Below are 21,348 nucleotides of genomic sequence, written 5' to 3'. Positions count from 1 at the left end.
TCTCTCTCTCCTGTATCTCCGATTGGACAATGATAGCGCGCGCTTTTCACTTCTTTATATTTTCTTTTTTTCCGCCTCAGAGCCATGTTGAAAGTCCTCTGCGCAGCCGCAGTCGCCGGCAGCGGCGGCGGCGCGCGCCCGGCCAGAGGAGGCGTTGGCCCGGCCTGAAAGCTTCAACGTGGACTTTCTAGGTGCGCCACCGTCGACTTGGCTTTCGCAAGCAAAAAGTAAAGAAAAAAGCAAGCGCTTTAGGAGAGGAGGAGGCGGAGGAAAGAGTAGATGGCGGTACTTATATAGGGATTTTACGCGAGAGCGGTCTAGAGCGCTCCGAAGCGGCCAGCCGAAGATGCCATAAATGATAATGTGGGGCAACGTTGTCTTGTCTGATAACTGTTAGATATGAATACATTGTGTCGCACGGAATGGTGAACGATTTTGTGAAAAGGTTTCTCATATGTTGCGGTACATTACAACGGTGTGCGGCTATATTACTTTTCATGCATTGAAACGTTTTGTTTGGTATTATTCTAGACGAATAAAAGTGAAGCTGCTTTTGAAACCTCTGTGGCACTGTCATTTACTTCCATTCCGCCTTAAAAAAAAAAAATCCCGACACCTAAGCACTCCTTAAGAGCTGTGAATGCGAAATCATTAATGTCCAACTGAACGCCGCTGAGAGGTCCTTCGAGTTGTGAACTTCTCGTCGGCAAGCGAGCATGTTGAGGCACATGGCAGTTTTTAATTTGAGCTTACCGAGGCACAGAACGCAGGCGAGAGAGAGAAAACATTTATTTGGATCATCTAGGTCATTGATTTTGAGGACGAGTGGGTGGTGTCCTCATTCCAGTACTCCATTGGCCATGGCTGCTCGACGTACTTGCTGGACGAGAGCTTCTTGTCCCGCCAGGGTATCGCCGATCAGCTACACCGCTCAAATGACGTGCTAGGCGTCTTTAAGTCCCTCACAAAATAAAGAAAAAAAAAATCCGCCTACCCCCTTTCTTGTGCGACTGAAGGAAGAGTAGGTGCTATGTAAAAAGATTTATCTCCAACTTCCTATCGATTAACTTGAATATTTATAAAATAAGAAAGGAAAGTGGGAAGGAGTTGACGCCGTATGCGCAAGGGTGAGCAGACGACTGCGGCTCAATCTCGCGCATGCAGCGGAGGAAAGCAGGGAGGAAACGCGCCATCTTCCGTCGCACACAAGACACTGGGGGGAGCGAGGGGGGGCTTCTACGCCGGCAGCTGCTGCATATGGCACGCCGATCTGCGATGTTGACAAAGTTCACCAAGTGCAGGTAGCTTCATATGCGCTGTGCTTGCTACGTTAACTTCACGTTAAAGAGAGAGGCAGCACGCAGGTCAATTTGCTCGCTGATCCTGGCGCGCTTCCTCACTTCAGTGCTTTGACAGCAAGTTTCCGCAGACATCGAGTGCGATGTGTTCATGTTTGCTTGTGCACGCGACGCAATGCTATCGCAATCGATGCTTCGCCTTTCGGGCGAAACTGCAACATTTTATTCCAAGTCAACCATTAGCCCTTCATGATTGATCAAAATGGCTGAGGCCTCGCCATTATGGGCATAAAAACAGATTGGAAGTGTTTTAGATTATACCGGCCCTGAGGACAGAGACGCCCAGCCGCTGAACCAGCTGCTTCACGTGCCTCCCTAATATCTAGTTCGCTCGCAGCGCCCTCAGCCTAATTCTTGTTGCTTTGCGCTTCAGCTAGGGAGCTCCAACGCCGTTTGACCCATTTAACCGTACTTTAGTACTATCTAAATACAGCCGCCCTGGCCATTCCGACAGCTGCAACAACAGCCAGGAGTGGCTGTTGCACGCGCCAACCACTTGCCGGAAGCGTCGAAAAGTCCAGTGCTCAAGTTACAAGAAATTGTGCTGGAGGCGCCGTCACACGGTGTGCGGAATGTGAACGGCTGCACTCTTTATCGGAGAACGAATACGTTTGCTGATCGCAGCCACTGCTGGAGCACACATGCCGAGGCCGTTCTAGCACAGCATGGCGTAATTACAATTTTGTGTGTTTGGCACAGGAATTTGCGCTTGTATCAAAATGGCACAATTGGCACAGGAGTCCCACCTCTGCAGGCACCCGTGACGGATAGCTGCTGACAGCGCAGACTACACGCGCAGTGTTAAAACCGAACGTGGATTGACAGTCATAACACAATTTTTCTGCCTGAATCTCTTGCAATCTTGCACCACCCCAGCATCTCTTTACCAGTTAAAGACTTCTTCAGAAACTCAATTTACTCTTCATAAAATATGGCAGAGCATTTGTAAAATTTAGAAAAAGCCCAAATTTGTCGAACTTACACAAATTTCAGGGAATTCCGCACGTACGCTGATGCAAAGTGTTTCTTCAAAGCAATGTTTAAGAAGGCCGACATGACAAACACGGAGTGTGAAAAGGTAGGCAATGTGTGTAGGAAAAGTGCCCGCCATGCTTCCCAAAGCATGACGGGAACTGGAACTTTATTGCGCGCAGCACAGTCAGCGTTAATATACAAATCTCAGCGACGGCACACCGCAGCAGCTCGTGCGGCTTTTGAAGTTGCTTGCCTTGTAGTCGTCTCAATTGCAAACCAGCTAAGTCACTTTGCTTTCGTTAAGATCACCACTGCAGATGGAACGAGCCCTAGATGAAAACAGGAGGAAAGAAAAAAAAAGGAATTATGAGAAACTATGACTTCATCATATGCAAAGCCATGCGGTTGCCAAAGCTGTGTACTATAGTACTGGGTGTCTTCCAACATTAACAGAAGTTTTAACATCACTGTGGCATTATAGTACAAATCTATATATTGAGTCATATTATTCAGAGCTGGACATTAAAGACAATGTAAATCAATATACATAATTGACCAATTAACAAAATTACACTAATCAACTTCTAGCCATTTTCTTTAGTGCACATATTGCAATATACGAATTGAAGCCAGTGATTTTACAAGGCACACCCACTTGCAATGAATTTTTAATTAAATTCTGGGGCTTTAGGCGTGAAAACTATCATATGATTATGAGGCCCACCGTAATGAAGGACTCCGGATGAATTCTGACCGTATTACCTAATACACCCATATTAGCTGCTACAATTTATTTAAAAAAAAGTTAATTCTGGGGTTTTACATGATGCCAAAACCGCGATATGGTTATAAGGCACGCCATAGTAAGGGACTAATTATGACCACCCGGGGTTCTTTAACATGCACCCAATGCACGTTGTACAGGCATTCTTGCATTTCATCCCCATCGAAATGCAGCCGCCGTGGTCGGGATTTGATCCAGCAACTTCGGACACTGCAGTGCAATGCCGAAGCCACTACGCCAGCACAATGTAGCTACAATGTAACGTTGCCGCCTAAAATCTGGATCGACGAAAATATGGCTCTGCTGCCGCATTTAAACTACTGAGACAGTTACCAAATCTATCACACGCATATATGGCAGGAGGGGTGTCGGAGGCTAAGAATTCTGTGGAAAAAAGAGACCATGAGCAACCGTCGTGCATATGGAAGCTGCACTACGCTGCACACGCTAGCACAACGCGAAAGACGAAGCACGTAACTGACACACTAATACAACGCGCAAGACAAAGCACGTAACTGAATCGTCACCGAGTCAAATCAGCGCGTACAGCGCGTCGTAATTGCAGCCTCCGCGATCAACTTCAGAAACATTTTCAGAGCTAATTGCGGAGGCCACGCTCCGCTGTGCTGAGTACGGTGAGCGCCACCTAGGTGGCGTTGGTAGTGCTTCTTGATGCCAGCGTCCCTTCGAATGCTGGCATCGAGGCGTCGTAGTGCTGAGACCACCGAAGCGTTCACTGTCGGTGCACGTTAGTGTCATAATGCAGTACTTCTCTTTTCTGCTCGTAGGCGGCGGCACCGCCCCGAGCAAGAGTGTGGGTACACGGAGGAGTGTTACAAAAAAGGCGCGTCTGTGTAGCTCTCTGCAAATGCGTTTGTGGCGCAATGGGTTAAACGCTCGGCGATCTATCGTCGCGGACCGAGAGGTCGTGGGTTCGATTTCCAAATTTTGTGCATTCTAATAAATGTGGCACCTTTTTTCAGAACTGGAACAGATCAGCTGACAATCAAAACTGACTTTAAAAGGCGCTGTGCCACTAAAATTTCGATGGGTCTCTTGAGGTTAACATCTACAGGTCAGGTCGTCACATGCTCACATGAATACCTCACCTAAGGCGCTGAGGGGCTTGTTGTAGTCCTCCTCGGTGAACACTTTCCTTGGGAAGCTGGTCATAAGCGTGAAAGGAAAGTCCCCATCTGTCCTGTTCAGCTCCACAAAGAGTCGCACCGCTGCCAGTTCTTCGTGGGCTCCAAAGGATTGCGTCAACGTCTCCCCGTTTGTTAGGCGTATCTGAAAGACCACACGTCGTTCTCAATCCATAGTTCTCCACTAAATTTATTGGAAGGAAACCTAGCACTACAACTGGTCAGCTACTATGGGATGTCCAGCACGGATTTGTCTAATCTTTGTGCTTGCCGCTTAAAAGATTTTTGTTGCATTGGTTACCCTTTAACTGCCATGATAAATTCCGCAATAATATTTCATAGGGTGGGATTTTGTTTTTAAACCTGCATATTTTCTGCCAATTTTTCTTTAAATATACTAGGAATGCACACCGCATTTTTACTAGTCTTGTTGAAGAAGATAGCAAAAGTTATTGGGTATTATTTATTAGTTAAGTGTGCAAGAAACTGCACATATACACATGTGCAAAAATTGTGGAAAGTTCCCAACAAGTTAGCTTGTAATCGACAGTTTAGGGGGTTAATGCTATTGTCTTTCTAAATTTGCAAGCAAGCGTAATTTTTACACATGCATGGTGGCAAAAAGTTCTCTGCACACATACATAATCATTGCGAACAGCTGCACTTAAAACACAGTACTCTGTTGAAAATTTAAATGTGTAAAGTCACAAAGTCACTTGCAACCAAAAGAAATAAGTTTAGGTAAATCCATGTATGGATTCCCAGTAGTGCTAGATGTCGCTCCAGCAATTTTAGCGAGAAACTCAAAGGCTCAAACCACCCCTTAGGAGACAAGCAATCAAACACAGGTGGCCGACAAAGATAGGGAGGCACTGGGGCCACAACAGCAGATACTGCTCTTGCCCGATCTTAACGTGCATGCAGTTTCTATGCGTTACACTCAAAATCAATGTGGAATCAAATCTAACGCACATCCAACTTTGTAAAGAGAGAAAAGTAGCCTGCCTTTGATCTTCGCAATGAGAAATAAAAAACAAGACCCACAGAACCTATCTTCGTAGAATATAACTTATTTACATCTACAATATTTATTCGATTATAAGGGGAAGGTGAAGTTGGGGGACCCAAGAAAAAAAATGTATATATGTATGCACACTAATATAAGGCGATATAGCGTAGCGGATAGGATTATCCAGTTCTGCAGGGATTGCCCAGATTAATTACTAATACAGCCAAAACGCAAAATGCTGATCATAAAATAGAGGGGATGAATGCTTCAACACGCAGAGTGCGGATTACATGCGAGTTTTCTCTTTAGGTGTGGCTTCATGGCAGCGCGAATTTCGTCTTAAGTACGACTTCAATCACGGCGTGCGCTGCCGTAAGGCCACACTATAGAGCAAAATTTTCACTTCAGTGAAGCCACACTTAAAACAAAATTTGCATATAAGGCATTTGTGACTTCGAGACTAAGGATTCTGGGGAAAAAGAAATCTTGCCTCAAATTCGAATAAATACAGTAATATACATCATTGTCAGACAGCTCGCTATTGCTGTCTGTGAACCACAATATGCCATCCTCCGTGGAATTTTTTGCCACCATGTGAAACGGTGCAAGTGGTAGAGAGTACATACTTGTCATCTCTCCGCGAAGTGACAAAGCACGCAAAGTCAGTCGTATATGATATCATAAATACTTGCAAGTACTTATTCTTGGCTTATGAAAGCACCATCTATCGCTCTAACTAAACTCGGGGAAACAAAGAGTAGTTTGGCATTCCGCACTTCACTTGACAACCTGACAAAGCCAAAAGCGTAGCGCACTCACGATCGATTAACGACTGGATTGCTAAAAACGCGCGAGCCAGCCAGAAAAGAGCCAGAAAAGAAAATTCAATATGGCAGTGCCCGTCGGTTGCTCGCGTTCGTGGTGGTGCCGGCGGCCGCTACCACGATTCAAGGTGCATGCTGGTGACTAAGTGATCCCACCTACTTTCTCACATGGTTATATTACAGGGAGTAATATGGTTATAGCGATAGGGCGTAAAAAAAAGCAGAACGAAAAAAAAAAACAAAACAAAAAAAAACGCTGTGCTGTGGCGACTACTTTTCGGGAGATTTGAGGTCGCGTCCGTACAATCGGGAGATGTGAGCAAAATTCGGGAGGCTCCCGGACAATTCGGGAGAGTTGGCAGGTGTGCATTATATTCAAACCCATTTCCTCAGAAAAGAAAAAGTGCGGGTTAGAAATGTGCTTACACAGTAATCAATTAATGACCCACACCAAAATTTTCTACGATTAGTACGCTTAAAAGCAATGTACCTGAAGCTTGCATTGGTCGTACTCTTTCTTTGGCTCCGATGGTGCAACTGGAGCGGCAGGCTTGACCACTGTTGGAGGAGGAGGGCCTCCCATGTTAAATTTCTCTCTCCGCTCCAACTTGTCCCTTTCAATGTCCTCAAGTACTTTCTTTCTGTTGAATGTAATGAAAGATAAACGAAAGGGTAGGTTAAATTTAGGCGTTCGCTGAGTCAAGCTAGTTGATACGAATTCATTTGGGTGCGAACTGCTGTTTCCTGCAACCACAGTTTCGCTTAGACACGGAAATACCATGTTCCGAGAGATTGCCCTGAAAGCCTATTTTATATATCATAATGGCGATAAACGTGTAGCCAAGCTTCCTTAATGCTACTAGAGAGTGAAAGAGCCTTTCTGGAATACAGGTGATGGGTGTACAGAATGAGACGCTGGGATTCAACATGGCGCATGCATAAGGCACACGTTTGTGCGTAGACAAGTGTTAACTGAATAACTATCGGTTGTTATTAGTTGGCTCTCATATTGTCTGCCACAACTCAACCCTTTAAGTGCCATGTTCGAGTGTAGTCTGGGCACAGATGACCCTGGCCATGTCCGAGTAAGTCGCATACTTTCCGAACGCTCATCTTCCTTTTCCGAGATAATTTGTGAATCTGAAACATCCGTAGGTTGGTTACGCTGTCTACACAAAGTTGGCAAAACTACAATGGTATGGCAGGTTTTGTTTTTACACAACAAATGGCGCACAAAGCTGATCGATTGGCGTTGTTGCTTGCATCGCATTTTCCTAAATGGCAGATTGGCGCAAGAAGCCAGTGTGTCTTTTTAACAATGAAGAAATTGAAGAAATGCTTAGGAGTTCTGATTCAGAGTACGATGGTGATCATGAGGTGATGACGACATCAACAAAGAGGCTATGTTGCCTGTCAAACACTAATTATCCCAATTAAATGCACTGTCATGCCCTAATTCTTCCTGAAACATTTAGATTGTGAAAGCTTTGTAAAGTGTCCAGATAATTGCCAATAAACAGTGTTTGAATTTAGAGCCTGCTAATGTGTTACTTAGAAACGGAATTCGTTCCATTTAAAAAAAAGAAAAAAAAAAAAACCATGACCATGAATTTAGAACCTGAATATAACGAAGTGTGTTTATACTTAATTTCAATAAAACGAAATTCCACTGCTGCTCTGAAGGAATACTGAGCCCATAAACGAAAACTTCAATAAATGCAGATGGTCAAATGGTTGAATTACAAGGGGCTGCTTGCGAATGCACCTCTCAAATCGTGTGCCACATGACCTAGAGCTATCAGTGACCACCAAAGCAGAGCAGAGTCACATTCCATATAACATCCGAGCGCGATAAGACCTTATTGTGCCCTATGGGCTGTATGTTTTGGGTGTGAGAGAAAGCGTGCCAGGGTGGGCCAAGAAGGATGGTGCCTAGATAAGTGTGGTCATCCTGCACGAGCAAGGAGGAAGTGGGAGGACGAAATGGGGGCAGATTGGTACTTGTCTCTTTTTCTAGTGGCTGAGCATATATGCAGCCTGCACGCCATATTTTAGGGTAATCAGCTGCATGTGCAAAGAGTGAGTGGGCCCACATGGTGTGGCATCATGTACACTTTCTTCCCGCACATTTAGTGCTGAAGGTTGCGTAATCTAGAGTTTCAGAGACCCGTTGAAGTGAGAAGCAGACCAAGCATTCACTTCCCGCTGCATGCAATTTTCATGATAGCGCCATTGTCCCGCTGCGAGCGACACTATCAACCGCCGGGATGAAGTGGACGCTGAAGCATGGCGGGCTCTGCTTCGTGCTGCCGATGTAAAGATACTGTTAACATGGCATGGAACCGTATCTTTTGTCACTGATTCTCAAATTCAACAAAATGATTTCTTTTTCTTATTCAGATTTGCTTCTTCCAAAAAGCGCCAATTTTGTATCAGTTACTTGTTTTTCCATAAGGCACAGGATTTGGATCTTTTGGTGACTGGCTCGTTGTGAACCAATCTGCACAGATCTGGAAGCATCAAATTTCTTTTTTTCTTTAACAGTGGTCGGTGACCTGTCCTACTAATAAGGGCATGGAAAGAAAAAAAGAAAGGCTGTAGATTATACCTCAAGAAACACTTAGCATGCTGCCATTTGTCAATCTTGGTGTAGCATGCTCAATAATAAAAAAAAAAAAATTGTGTACGTAAACACATGAGAAGGCTTACTTTGCCAGCATGGCTTCCATCTTCTCCCTCTTCTTCTCTTCGGCCAACTTCAGCATTTCCTGTTCCTCGATCCTGGCATGGCAAAAGCAAGAGCACAACGCTGAGTGCCATGCACTCTGATCTGGCCACCACAGCAACTGACGCATCCACTGCGCCCAATTATTGCGACAAGTGCTCCTGCACCTAATCTCTGTTTGCAATTCCCACACATCTCCTAGACCCCCACCCTCTTTCTGCGTACAGCCTGGACTATCATCTTGGAATGCGGGAAGCAGCACTCAGTATACGGCACAAAATACGGAAAAAAACGAAGAAGACAAAATTCTCCTTTTTTCTTTTGCACTGCATACTGGGCACTGCTTCCACCAAGATGACTGGCGCCCAGTTAGTGACTTTGCTGAACCCTCAACTCCCAGCATTTGATGTCACAGTGCTCTCTCCCCCACCCTCTCTACTAGTATTTACTCCACCTATGTGTCAACATGTGCCAATTGCTATGGCAACGCAATGCACAGCACAAATGTAGCAATGAGGAAGGCCCCAAATCGTTAGAGCCAGAAACAGCTCTAAATGGCTGCCAGTACAGTTGTTGCTTATTAGATGTCTCAGTGCTCACACTGTGACCGAAGACAGGTGCGCGAGCGCGTGTCTGTAATTAAAGGACACGTACTATGTTCCGTGACAGTGGCCCCTTTCCACTCTTAATATGCTTCACTGCATAACACGACCGTACTGCTGCGAAGCTGAATTGAGGAAACCAGCAAAAACTAAATGCGCTGAGAAATGCTTATCAGGACTGATGATCGATCAAGTACTTTAGGCATTTTGGAGCCGGGTCGCGGGTGGGGCTTGACAGGCTTAACCATGAGTATACATTTATCATCTCGGTAGTAATGTGCAAGAACGAATTTAAGCCTGTGCACAGTTAAATTTGCATGACCGCAGCATTCAAACGCAACGAAAGATGCAGGAACATTACAGAATGGCGAGGTATCAAATGGGAACATAATATATAGGAGTCAATGGGCTTTAGGTAGGGACCATGAAAACGTGACGTAGCAACCAGGAAAACGCAACAGCGTGGAATGTACCAACGAGGTTCTACTATAAAAGACCAGATATCAACATTAACTGCGAAGTTCTTTTGAAAGAAAGTGTATAAAATTGACCAATTGTTGTTTAGTTAGGCAATATTTTTTCTGCACATAATGTTTTCACTCAAAGCATTTCTGGTTATTTTAGAATATGGTACTGTCCTTCCTTGTCTGATAAACAGTGAGGTGGACCCGCTCATATGCCATAAAAATCCATGATGTCGATGCGAGCTGGTGCAAGGGCACCAGGGCAATGTCACTACAGTCTTCCTTTCTGCCTCACCAAGCATTTTCTAACCGTAAGAGTGGCCAATTTCATTGTGCCAAAGCGTAATGTATCAGTACAGCTGAACTTGCCAATCCACAAAGCTCGTTGCATGTACTGGCGCAAACCCAATCGAGTGCCTCATGACCCATTGTGGCTACATTAGTGCTCACATATTGTTACGTTACTACTGTAGCCAAGCAGTAGTCTAAAACATGAATTTTTCAGAGGAAAAGCCCCCAGGTACGATAAGGTCGCAGTGTTTTCATTAAACTCTAATTTTATTACCATTACTACGACATTACAATCGCATCTTGTTGCGAGTATTGGGTTTCCTATCAGCACAGCTGGAGAGCTTTCACGCAATGCTGCACGAACAACTCTTTGTTGTTTGAGAAAGACAAAGAAAGAAAGAATGCAATGGCGGAGCTCACTTTTGCCGAGTGGTGGCAATCTCCTGGCCAAACTTCCGGCGCTCCTTCTCTCGCTCGATGGCTTCCTTCTTCTCCTTCTCCTCCCGCTCGAGCCGCCGTTGCCGTATCTTTTCTTCCAGCCTGAGCAGTTTCGAAGAACACGTTGAATAGAATAGTCGACTTACGTTAATTCGACACTGATTGGACCGCCGAAATTGATCTAATTATCCTGTGGGTTGCATGCATTACACAAGATGCAGAAATAACTCCAAAACACACCGCCGATTAATTTGGCAGCCATTTGCATGATTCTAACACGTGCCCACTTTCGATATGTTCAAAATAAAAAACTAACACAGAAATGACAGTAAGTTCCCAAACAAAGTAGAAATCTAAAGTGAACCTGATTTTTATGCAAGAAAAATAGGCAGGTGTTGCACAATGGCATTTTTTTTTTAACACGTGTTATGCGGAAAGGTCATATGAACACAGTTTCGTTTCGTATTTTAATGCACAGCGCAAGCAATTTCTGGCCCCATTTTCTCGGAAAAAGAAAAGGTGCTCGTTAAAATCGTGTAAATACCGTAATCAGACATTGTGAGCTATCATTATTGCTTAAAAATCTTCATAGGGCAGGCTAAAGATAGGCGTTTTCGATGGGAGATGATGTATGTTCAACAATTTCACTGCCCTCTAAACTTTACCGAGACAGACGCTGCCACTACAGGATTTTTTCTATTGGGGTGGTCACCATAGGGGTGGACGCATGCGTGCCGACTCTTCTCAAGTTTGAATTATCCAGCGAAGGCCAATCTTAGGATTGAAACAACCAAAATTCAGGCCCATAAAAATGCATGGGTGCCAGCTGGGACCTTCGGTAGGGATCGAATTAACCGGAGTCGAATTCACAGATGTCTACGGTATTAGGGGTGTTTGAATACATAAATGTGTTACATAAATGTGTTTTCCCGAGCGTGAAAGAAGCCTGCGAATACACGGAAAATGCTTTGAGCGGCCAGTCGCGCGGCAATTCTGCGTGTATTCGCGGGCTTCTTTCACGCTCGAAAAAACACGTTTATGTAGCAGGTATTGAGCAACAGAAAACTGTATCGGGAGTTTTGCATGTTGCTCTACAATCTTCTCATTGACACTTTGATAATTAGGACAGTACTTCTCAAGTGAGATAATTAATTACAATTACCTAATTAAATATCAGTAACGAAAAAATTACTGGCAGCTACTGCACTGTACTGGAAACAATACACACTAGGTTTGCTTCGCATAACGCCTTTCCTCTTTTTAAATCATGCTCTGTGATAGCTGGGACACCCTGTATATTTGAAATAAACAAATTTCTTACCACTATGAATAATAATTTCTCGAGTCAAATACAAAGTGAATGGCAGAAATTATGCAATTTGTATTCTAAATTTCTAACATACGCACAACCCTAAAAATAATTTTAGAAATCTTATGATAACCAAACGAGTGATAAAAACTAAATTACAATTCTTGATGTTTTATTTAAAACCACAGCAACCAAATCCTCACAGGAAAGTTGGCCGTGAAGATGAGCAACAATTGTACGAATTTCAGCTCTTTTATTGTGGGGCACAGACACACCTATCGTTATTTCTGTCAACGGTTGTTTTCTTTTCGGTGTAATAATGTTTCGTTTTTATGCACGTTGATCAGCACTTGTGTTTTATTTGTCTAAGAAGGACTCTAGGTAATCTAGGACCCTTCATATTAAAAAAAAGAAAAAATTGGAAACGAACAGTATAGTCATATTGTGTGAACGCATCAGCGGTGTCTGGTGCCCAGAGGCCGCCACATCAGGTTACGGTGATGCGGATAGCCTCCGTTCTCATGTCCCAAGCCACACTGCACATTTCGAACTGGTTGCGTTAAAACTTGCTGCAATTATCTATTGCGCTCTCGAGTAATTCAGGCTCCATAATGCCAATACTGGTTCAACAGCTAATAAAGAAATGATGGTGAGATACAAATTTTGTCAGTACTTCTTTAAAAATTTAATAATGTATATTCCGTGCTGTGTTAAATTTCTACCTTTTATACATAAATAGTCGATTGCCTATAGCGCACAAACATATAGTAAATAAATGAATGCAGAAATCAATAAAAATAAGTAAATATAGAAATACAGGAAGGAAAAAAACAAGGAAGGAAAGTAAACCTACTTTCTGGCTTGTTCCTGCTTTTCCTCTTCGGTAAGTGGCTTGACCTCCTCCACGGACTCGGAGAAACTTTTGTGTCCGGACTTGACGGCATGGAATTCTACTTCTGGTGAACTCTTGAAGAGCTTGCCACACCTTGAACAATGGTAGAAAATGCCACGATTTGTTGACGATTACACACAGCACCTCAAGCTACAGAGAAGGTTTGGTTGACTTCGCTAATTTGCAATCTTTGTTGACCGTCACGAGCTTAACATGGCACAAGCTAGAAACAGAAAAAATCTAAAGCAACTCTTTGAGGTCTAAATATTTAAACGTCAGTTGTTTCCCCCTCAGACTCCTCACCGTGCGCCAGGTTTTTTTCTCCCCCATGTTGATTCAGTGAACATTTCATGGTGTGTGTGTGTGCCTGTGTGAGGCCTGCGCGCGTCAGTGGCGTCTGGTACCGCCAGGTTTCGCCGAACTCCTTTTTCGTGTCCAAAACCACATTGCGCTTGACGCATGCTTTGAGCTGGTCGCATTAAAAGTTGGCATAGTTATTTGTTGTACCCTCAAATAATTGAGGCTCAATAGAATATTTACTCGATCGACAGCTATCTATTAAAGCAACATTAAAACTAGGCAAAAATATTATCAGAACCTTTTCGAACTCTTTCTTTACTTGCTGATGGAATATTGTTGCCACCAGGACCGGCATTTTGTAGCGATGCCTTTATCAATGCTGATGCCTTTCAGCACTTTACACTTTTAAGGCGAAAGTCTTAGGTGGCTATGTTAGCGGTGCCCTTGGCGGTGATCTTGCAGTTAGTTACCTTGGCGAAACTATGCTGCGACAAAAAATGGCTGACACCGCAATGAGTAAAAACACTCCAAAAAATGCTCGGATTGACGTCATATTTCTCAGAAAGGTTCCTTTAAACAAAGTAAATTAGTGGCTTTGCGACAAAAAATGGCTGACACCGCAATGAGTAAAAACACGTCTAAAGATGCTCGGATTGACGTCATATTTCTCAGAAAGGTTCCTTTAAACAAAGTAAATTAGTGGCTTTGAAAAGAAAATTTGGTCAATTTCAGTATGGGTAGGAATCGAACCTGGGCCTACGCGGTGCGAGACGAGCACAGTGCCCTGAAGCCACGACTGCTCCACGGTTGTGGCTTACTAATTGTGCGCCTAATGTGTGCTTGATTGCACACGTCACGTGGCCACAGACGCGCTTGTGCCACTGCTTACGCGTTCATCATCATCGTCTTCTTCCACAGCTGGCTCCGATGCTGATCATGCCAGTGTTCCTATACTCGTGTCGCTGCTCGTAAGTTAGTAGTCTTCTTCCACAGCTGGCAGGCTTTCACCTTCACATTTTACAAACGTAGTAACACTTGCTTAGTTTTAGTGCTTTAATGCAGTACAGAAAGGGTTAACTAGCCATACATCCAACCATTTCTACCCTTCAACGTAATTGACAGCCTTTTTCATTGCGCAAGCTTATTGCCTTCTTAAACCTACCCGAAACTGAGGAGAGCATTGTTCTTGCTCGACTTACTCGTCACACTTGAAACTCTTGGCGGAAGCTGCCGCAGCCGCGTCTGCTTCAGATACCGATTCCTTACTGGCTTCTCCTGCTTGGTCTTTGTGCTCCGCAGTGTGGCCAGCAGACTCTAAAACAAAGCATCGCAAGAACGCCAACGGTCAACCTTAGCACACAAACATGTATACCCGAAAAGTATACATACTCAGTGTAATAACACAGTAACCCGCATTTTTTTCTTTTACATTAACAAATTTATCTTGCACTTAGCACAGCACGGTTCTTGCTCAAATTTTAGTGGCAAAATCGCACTTCATAGTTCGGACTGTTGAATTTAACACTTGGTACAGTTACTTGCCTTGCTTGTAAAGAATAGAAAAGCTAACAGGATATTGTTTGTGCTCCCCGGTGTGAATTATGTCAACGTGGCAGATATGACGTTTGTTTCATTGTCACCTTTGGTGTCTGCAATACGGCAAAGCACATGACCATCGAGACTGATTTCCATTAAGCACTGGCAATGGGGGAAGCGGAGACCAAGAGAGGCACAGAAACGCCAAATTTGAATTTTTATTTTTCGTGCAAGTACCAGCGCTGAGTGTTATAACAAACGATCAAGGCCATAAAATACAATCTGCTATGAAACTTGAGCAACAAAAAAGCAGCAATGAGCGCATGCGATGGAAATTATATGGACACTCCTAGCGCATTTCTGCCGTGGACGTTGCTGTGAGGTTCCGTATAAAGTCTAAACACGGTAACATCGTCGCCGCACGCTGTTCGCTGTGTGTGCAAGTGAAAGCTTGGCGCCGTATCTTGAATGCGATCAGCGATGTGGATAAAGTGCAACTAGTGCCGGTAGCTTCGTATGCGCTGTGCTTTCAATGTTTAGTTCGCTCGTTGCTGCTGCCGTGCCTCCTCACTCCAGCGTTTTGACAGTGCGTTTCCGCAGTCATCGAGCGAGATGCATTCATGTTTGCCTGCGCACGCGTTACACCGTGCTTGTTAATTTAGTTAGTAAGTGAATGTTTGCAAGTTTATGCAGCCGATAAAACTAATATCCTTACTTCGTAGAGCTGTCTACTAATTACTATCGCAATCGATGCTTCGCCTTTCGGGCGAAACTGCGTCATGTTTTTTCTTTCTAAGTTAAAGGAAAAACAGGTTCATTGTACAAGCCACAATTTCAGACCCTGGCCAGCGAAAAAAAAAAAAAAAAATCAATGTACCTAAAAATCCTCTGGACCATAGTGCAAAGAAAACGTTAAAGAATAAACAGACCAACAGGATAAATGTTAAAATGAATCGCCTCCTCTTGAACTGAACCCCTTCGTACACAGTTTATACTAACAAAATATTCTTGCAAAACTCTATTCTCATTAATTTGGCGGTAATAGGTTGATTATTGGAAGAGAGAATAAAGGTCAAAGTTCCATTATTCTACCCCCCCCCCCCCCCCCCGACACTCCAGCGCTAGTACATCAATGTGAACATCCCGGATATTAAATTATCTTTTCGTATTCACATTGGAAGTTCTCGAAACTTGCCAAGTTTAGTCTTTGGCTATTTTAGAATACTACAACATTGTCCATCTTTACCAATAAGAAGGAGTTAAATAGCCCCAAGCAGAAGCCGTCAAAATTCATGATGTCATTCTAGGCGGTATCACCACCTGTCTTTACTTTTTGCTGGTATTGTAGAAGGATATTTTAATAATACATGTTAAATATTTTTCTTCTTTAGTGTTCCTTTAAAATCACAATGCAGAAGTATGCACCAGAGCGCATTAAACATAGTGTAGATGTATTAGTACAAAGGTGCGTATCATGATACTGGAAGGCACAAACTTTCCTCCCTATTGGTCGCGAGATCGAGCAGAGTCGCCGCCTGAAGGGCATTGACATAACCACGGATAGCGGATAGCGTGGATTGCGCTGCGTGTCGTCTGCTACACACTAACATGTTTACGTGTGCACATATGGCGTGCATATCTTGAAAGATCATTTCTTCCATGGTTGTAGCACGGCCGTCTGCATTTTACGACAATGTACATTAGTGTTTAGCCTTACACTATTGTCTTTGCGGTGTAGCAAAATCAGTGATTGTCTCTGTCGAGCACGCGATGCATGACTGGCTCCGTTCACTGCAATCATACCAATTTTATTGCCGCCTCACGTTTAGAGAAGACCGTAGAAAGCACTTTCCCTCGTTTTAAAGAAATCAAATGGTTGCAGTGATACATGAATGCAGCACTTTAGCGACTTGCCGCGATGTGATGATTAACTCCGCAATCTCTGTGATACCACGCAACATGGACAGCATGAATATCACTCGGCAGCAAAAAAAAAAAAAAAAAGTTTCAGTTTCACCCGAAATGCAAAGCATCAAACTGCGATAGGAAATTAGTAGACAACTATACGAACTAAGGATAGTAATTTATTGACAGTTATAAACATACGCTTACTAACTTAACAAGCACGGTGTAACATGTGCACAGGTAAACGTGAACGCATCTCGCTCGATCGCAGGAACTCGCCGTCAAAATGCTGGAGTGAGGAGGTGCGCAGCAGCAGTGAGTGAATAGACTTTCGTGCCGTCTCTCGCCTAAACGCGAACTAAATGTCGAAAGCACAGTGCACACGAAGCTACCGGCACTAGTTGCACTTTGTCCACATCGCAGAATGCTTTGAGCTGGACAGAAAACAGTGGCCATTATTAGATGAAATAAAGCAGCCTAATGATTCTAACCTCTTAAATATTTACAACTTGGCGCATAACTATGCAAGGGCAGTGTCGTGCTTAAATTACGCGTTTTTAGTGTTACTGCCAGTTTCCGCGGTCATCAAGTGAAACGTGTTCATGTTTGCTTGTTTTCAAGTGACAGCATGCTCGCATATTAATTTAGTTAGTAAGCGAATGTTTACAAGTTTATACGGTGGATAAAATTACTATCCTTACTTCGTATAGCTGTCTACTAATTTGCTACTGCAATCGATGCTTCGCCTTTCGGGCGAAACTGTGACTTTTTATTCCAAATCCACAATTAGCCCTTCGCAACATGTCAAAGACTCGAAATGTCGTGGGCCTCGCCGATGTGAGCATCAAAACAAATCAGAATATTTTTACGGTATACTGGCCCTGGAGACAGAGACGGCCGCTCGCCGAACCTGCGGCAGCATGCACATCCCTAATATCTAGTTCGCTCGCAGCGCAATTTTCGTGCGCTGCGAGCGAACTAAGTGAACTGCGAGTGCCCTAAGCCTGCTTTTCGTTATTTTGCACCTCAGCTAGAGAGCGCCGTGCCGCTCGCCCCACTCAACCGTATTCTAGTAAACTCTAAATACAGCCGCCCTGGCCACTCCGACAGCAGTGACAACAGCCGACAGTGGCCACACGCGTGCCGGCCACTTGCCAGAAGTGCCGAAAAGTCTAGTGTTAAAAGCACCAAAATCAGGAGAAACTGTGCGGGAAGCATCATCGTGTGGTCTGCGGAATGTGAACGCCTGAACTTTTTATCGGAGAATGAATCCGCTTGCTGTTCGCGACCACTGCCGAAGCACACATGCCGAAGTTGTTCTGGCGCAGTGTGGCGCAATTTTGGTCAATTTTCAGTGTTTGGCGCAGTTTGGTGCAGGAATCTGCGTTTGTATCAAAATGGCGCAATTGGCGCAGGAGTCCCACTCCTGACTGCGTTTCATTACCATAAAATTGGGCCAAATTGTTTACCACGAAGCACCGCCGTTTACATTTCAATGCAAGCCACCCACCGCTTATCCACACTAACACAGCAACAGTGCTGCCATCTGTAGCCAGATCTCAAACAAATAATTTGCGAGCAATGCTCAGGAAGCTATGCAAGCAGTACGACCACATAAGCCTCACTCCCCACGTTTTACTATGCAGTTGTTTATGATCTGCGACATTTCTACTAAATCACTAGTTTACATATTCTTACAAGAGGGATCGAGAGATGACCACTCCTCCTGAATCCTCCACTTCCTCTGTGAACTTAGCACGGACGAAGTATCAAGTTGCCTCTGCCCAATGACAATGCACCAATTTCTGCAGTCACGAACAATTTACCGACAACATTCTCATCCACACTTCCAAAGCACTCCCGGGACAGCATGGTTCCAAATGTCAACCCACACAAAATCAACATCACAGTTTCGTGAGCCAGGCAAACATAGACGAAGTTCCAGATTATCACAGAACTGGCCATTTGTCGACCCAACAAGCCATCGTGCTAGTTCAAACAGTGTCTAAATGCAAGATGGCTGCGGAACTAACTGTAGATGTCATGTCAATGATGTGATTTATCTCCATTGCATCTTTTTCCTCTTGCTTAGATGTCTTTTACCAAAACATTTCCAAAATGTTTTACAGCATGATGTTACCCTGCAAACTGCAGACTGTACCACTGACCAGCCTGGCGATTGAAAATACAGTTAAATCTGCTTATAACGAACCTCCATATAATGAATTCCTTGATATAACGAAGTTTTTCTATTCCCCGCCGTTACTCCATAGAAGCACATGTATTTGAGACCTCTACGTAACGAAGTGGCAGCGGGAGACCCGCTAAAAATAACGAATTTTGCCCGCCGACAACCGAGAATTTCGCCCCAAATTTTGCCATTTTTTCGCGAGCAGCAACCGGAAGCACCTTCTCCGCCGTATACTTTAATAAATTAAGTTGATTTTTTCTGATGTAGAGAGCAGCATAAAATATTTATGAAGGACTAGCAGTAGTTCTTTTATCCCTGCACATATTAAAATTTGGTCATTTGCTCGTTCCATCCAACAACCAGTAGTATGTGACTGATGTAAGTACATCCTGTTCCGACTCTGCACTATTGACTAGTCGCTCATAGCACTTCCGGGTGACAAGCGATGAATAGGTTAACAGAACCGAGCGAATGAGTGACGAGAATGACTGATCCTTTTGCACAACGACCCATTTCGTCGCTCAAAGCCATAGCTTGTCGCTGTTACACACAAAATCGCTCACATGGGGTTTAGGCTTCAGGGCTCACCAGCCTTCAAAACACAAGCTACATAAATAAACTGCAGCCGACATGCATGACAAATACTCCGCACTAACTGCTGAACAACGGACACTGGCTAAGAAGACTTTACGCTAAACTCAGGTGTGTATCACACTTTTTGTTTTTCTGTCTCTCTTTTGACAAAGCACGACAGGTATCTCTGCGCAAGGCTCGTAATCTTGATTTAGCCGCAACTCACGTGATCGAGAGATACAGCAGCCCGAGAGCACTATTGCATTACAGGATTCTCACCTGTAGCCGCAATACCGGCCTTCGGTTGCGGTGAGGGCGCTTTCGGCACAGGCTCGGCCGGGTCGGCGGTGTCCATCGGTTCATCTGCGTGCGCTAGAAGCCTGCAAACCGCGCGAAAAAAGTTGAAACGTGAATAACCGCCAAGCGGCGATTTCGAAACTACGCGCACGGTCTGCCTTGATGCTCGACATACGAGGAAAAATTATGAAGTACTAACCCCTGTTACTATCTGAGAAGACGTTTAGCACCCTTTGGGAGGTGGATATTCGTAGCACTATGCGTTATGTTCCCGTTACCACCGCGCCGTAACCGTACCCGGGAGCCAACCTGTACCTCAAGCGCCACTTCCTCAAGGACCAGTTCGGAACCCGGCACAGCGCCTCGTACGACGTCGGCATCTTGGACTAGACGCGCACCGTCTCGACGACAGCATCTCATTTAAAGAACTTTCTAAGGTGCAACAAAAAGGCGAGACACAAGCAACGACAGCACAAGGCGCTTACTCGCAACTAAATAAAAGTTATTGTACAGACTTCCCACATTCACATTTACACACAAATACAAAAAGAAAAGTGATCGCGTATGATATCACTTCGTGTGATATGTGAAGCTGTGTATATATGTGTGAAAGTGTGAAAGAAAGACGAATGTCAACGAACTAGCCTTCGTACATACGAAAGCGTCTCGAAACGCTAGCTGTCAATAAGGAAAAATGCGAGCACGCTCGCTCTACCACTGCACGGTGGTACCGTACCATTGTACGGCTTTCTCCTATGTTAGACTGCGGTACCTTCGGGATCGGCCTACGAAAACGGCAAGACACGAAGAAATCGTGGTTAGTTCCTAAAGAAAGCTAAACGCTTTCACAACTCACCATTCCATGGCGGCTTCCACGTTCTGGTCACCACAGACCTCGACCGCCTTCTTCCTAGAAATTCCGACAAGACGCAACGAAATATAAGCCTGGGGAGATGTTACTACAGAAACCATCACTGTTCTCGTGAGCAAAATTACGTGGAGTGGACTTACGCTCTCTCGGCGGAGAACCCCATTTCTTCCAAGATGCTTATTATGGACGACATGACGGAGGCGATCCGAGGTTGTCGGTCTTTGAAAAAGGCACAGCGGAATGATCGAGAGAACAAACGCGAGACTAACGCATGAGTGTACGGAAAACCACGGTGTACAAAATTCGTCCCAGCTTTCAAATTGCCTCAAAAGGCTTGACCCAGACAACACCGATCCTCGCGCGAGAGCTCGCGCTGGCTTGATACAACGCGCTGCCGATGCCGCTTTCAAGGTATATCTACCTTGCCGCTTTCTCGGTGCAGTTTCATTTGGTACTTCGCCAATAAAATCATAATGAGTATCTTAGCAGGCAACGGTGGTTTGTAGAAATATAGATAATTTCTTTTATTTTGAGGCGCAGATACATTTCTGTATAATTACGGATTGCTGACTTTGCGTGTTCATAACGACATTGGTTCATAATAGTTTCGGTTCTTATTTCCCAGCACGGAGTTCTAACGTCGGTTCTAACCACGGTTCTGACCCCGACGCAAGACGGCGCGAAATTTTAAATTGTTTGACGAACGTTCGCAGTCTTTCATGTGATGGGAAATAGCTGCTAGCTGTTAGCGTGATTTATTGTCTCCTGATTCTCACGCTTATAGCGACCCTTGTTTAATGGAAAGTTGTGCTTTGAATTACGTAACGCCTTGGGCTTGAGTGTGACGTAGCTTCGATCT

At 44.4% G+C, this 21,348-nt stretch overlaps 1 protein-coding gene across 1 annotated transcript; it reads right to left on the bottom strand.

Annotated features, from left to right (window-relative positions):
- Positions 1-2,444: 2,444 nt before the first annotated feature.
- On the bottom strand, positions 2,445-20,885 carry LOC119457542 (UBX domain-containing protein 1-B-like). Its single transcript, XM_037719148.2, has 10 exons — positions 20,630-20,885; positions 20,475-20,528; positions 19,601-19,701; positions 14,316-14,430; positions 12,778-12,909; positions 10,598-10,717; positions 8,805-8,876; positions 6,586-6,736; positions 4,227-4,407; positions 2,445-2,662 (listed from the first exon to the last, which is right to left on the bottom strand). Exons 1-10 carry the CDS (start codon positions 20,680-20,682, stop codon positions 2,619-2,621), a joined length of 1,023 nt encoding a protein of 340 aa, XP_037575076.1. The 5' UTR covers positions 20,683-20,885; the 3' UTR covers positions 2,445-2,618.
- Between the last annotated feature and the right edge of the window lie 463 nt (positions 20,886-21,348).

This window comes from Dermacentor silvarum, chromosome 7, assembly GCF_013339745.2.
Source record: "Dermacentor silvarum isolate Dsil-2018 chromosome 7, BIME_Dsil_1.4, whole genome shotgun sequence".
NCBI classification, from domain to species: Eukaryota; Metazoa; Arthropoda; class Arachnida; order Ixodida; family Ixodidae; genus Dermacentor; species Dermacentor silvarum.
The sequence above is the reverse complement of the archived record's forward strand: the minus strand, read 5'-3'. Positions and strand labels throughout refer to the sequence as shown.

What these genes read in the sequence shown, in the direction of transcription:
- LOC119457542 (XM_037719148.2), bottom strand. Translation starts at nt 20,682, where the DNA reads ATGTCGTCCATAATAAGCATCTTGGAAGAAATGGGGTTCTCCGCCGAG. An exon ending in GGCCGGTATTGCGGCTACAG is followed by an intron (nt 14,431 to 19,600) that starts GTGAGAATCCTG and finishes GCTTTGTTTTAG; the next exon opens with AGTCTGCTGGCCACACTGCG. An exon ending in CAAGCCCCTCAGCGCCTTAG is followed by an intron (nt 2,663 to 4,226) that starts GTGAGGTATTCA and finishes GTTTTCATCTAG; the next exon opens with GGCTCGTTCCATCTGCAGTG.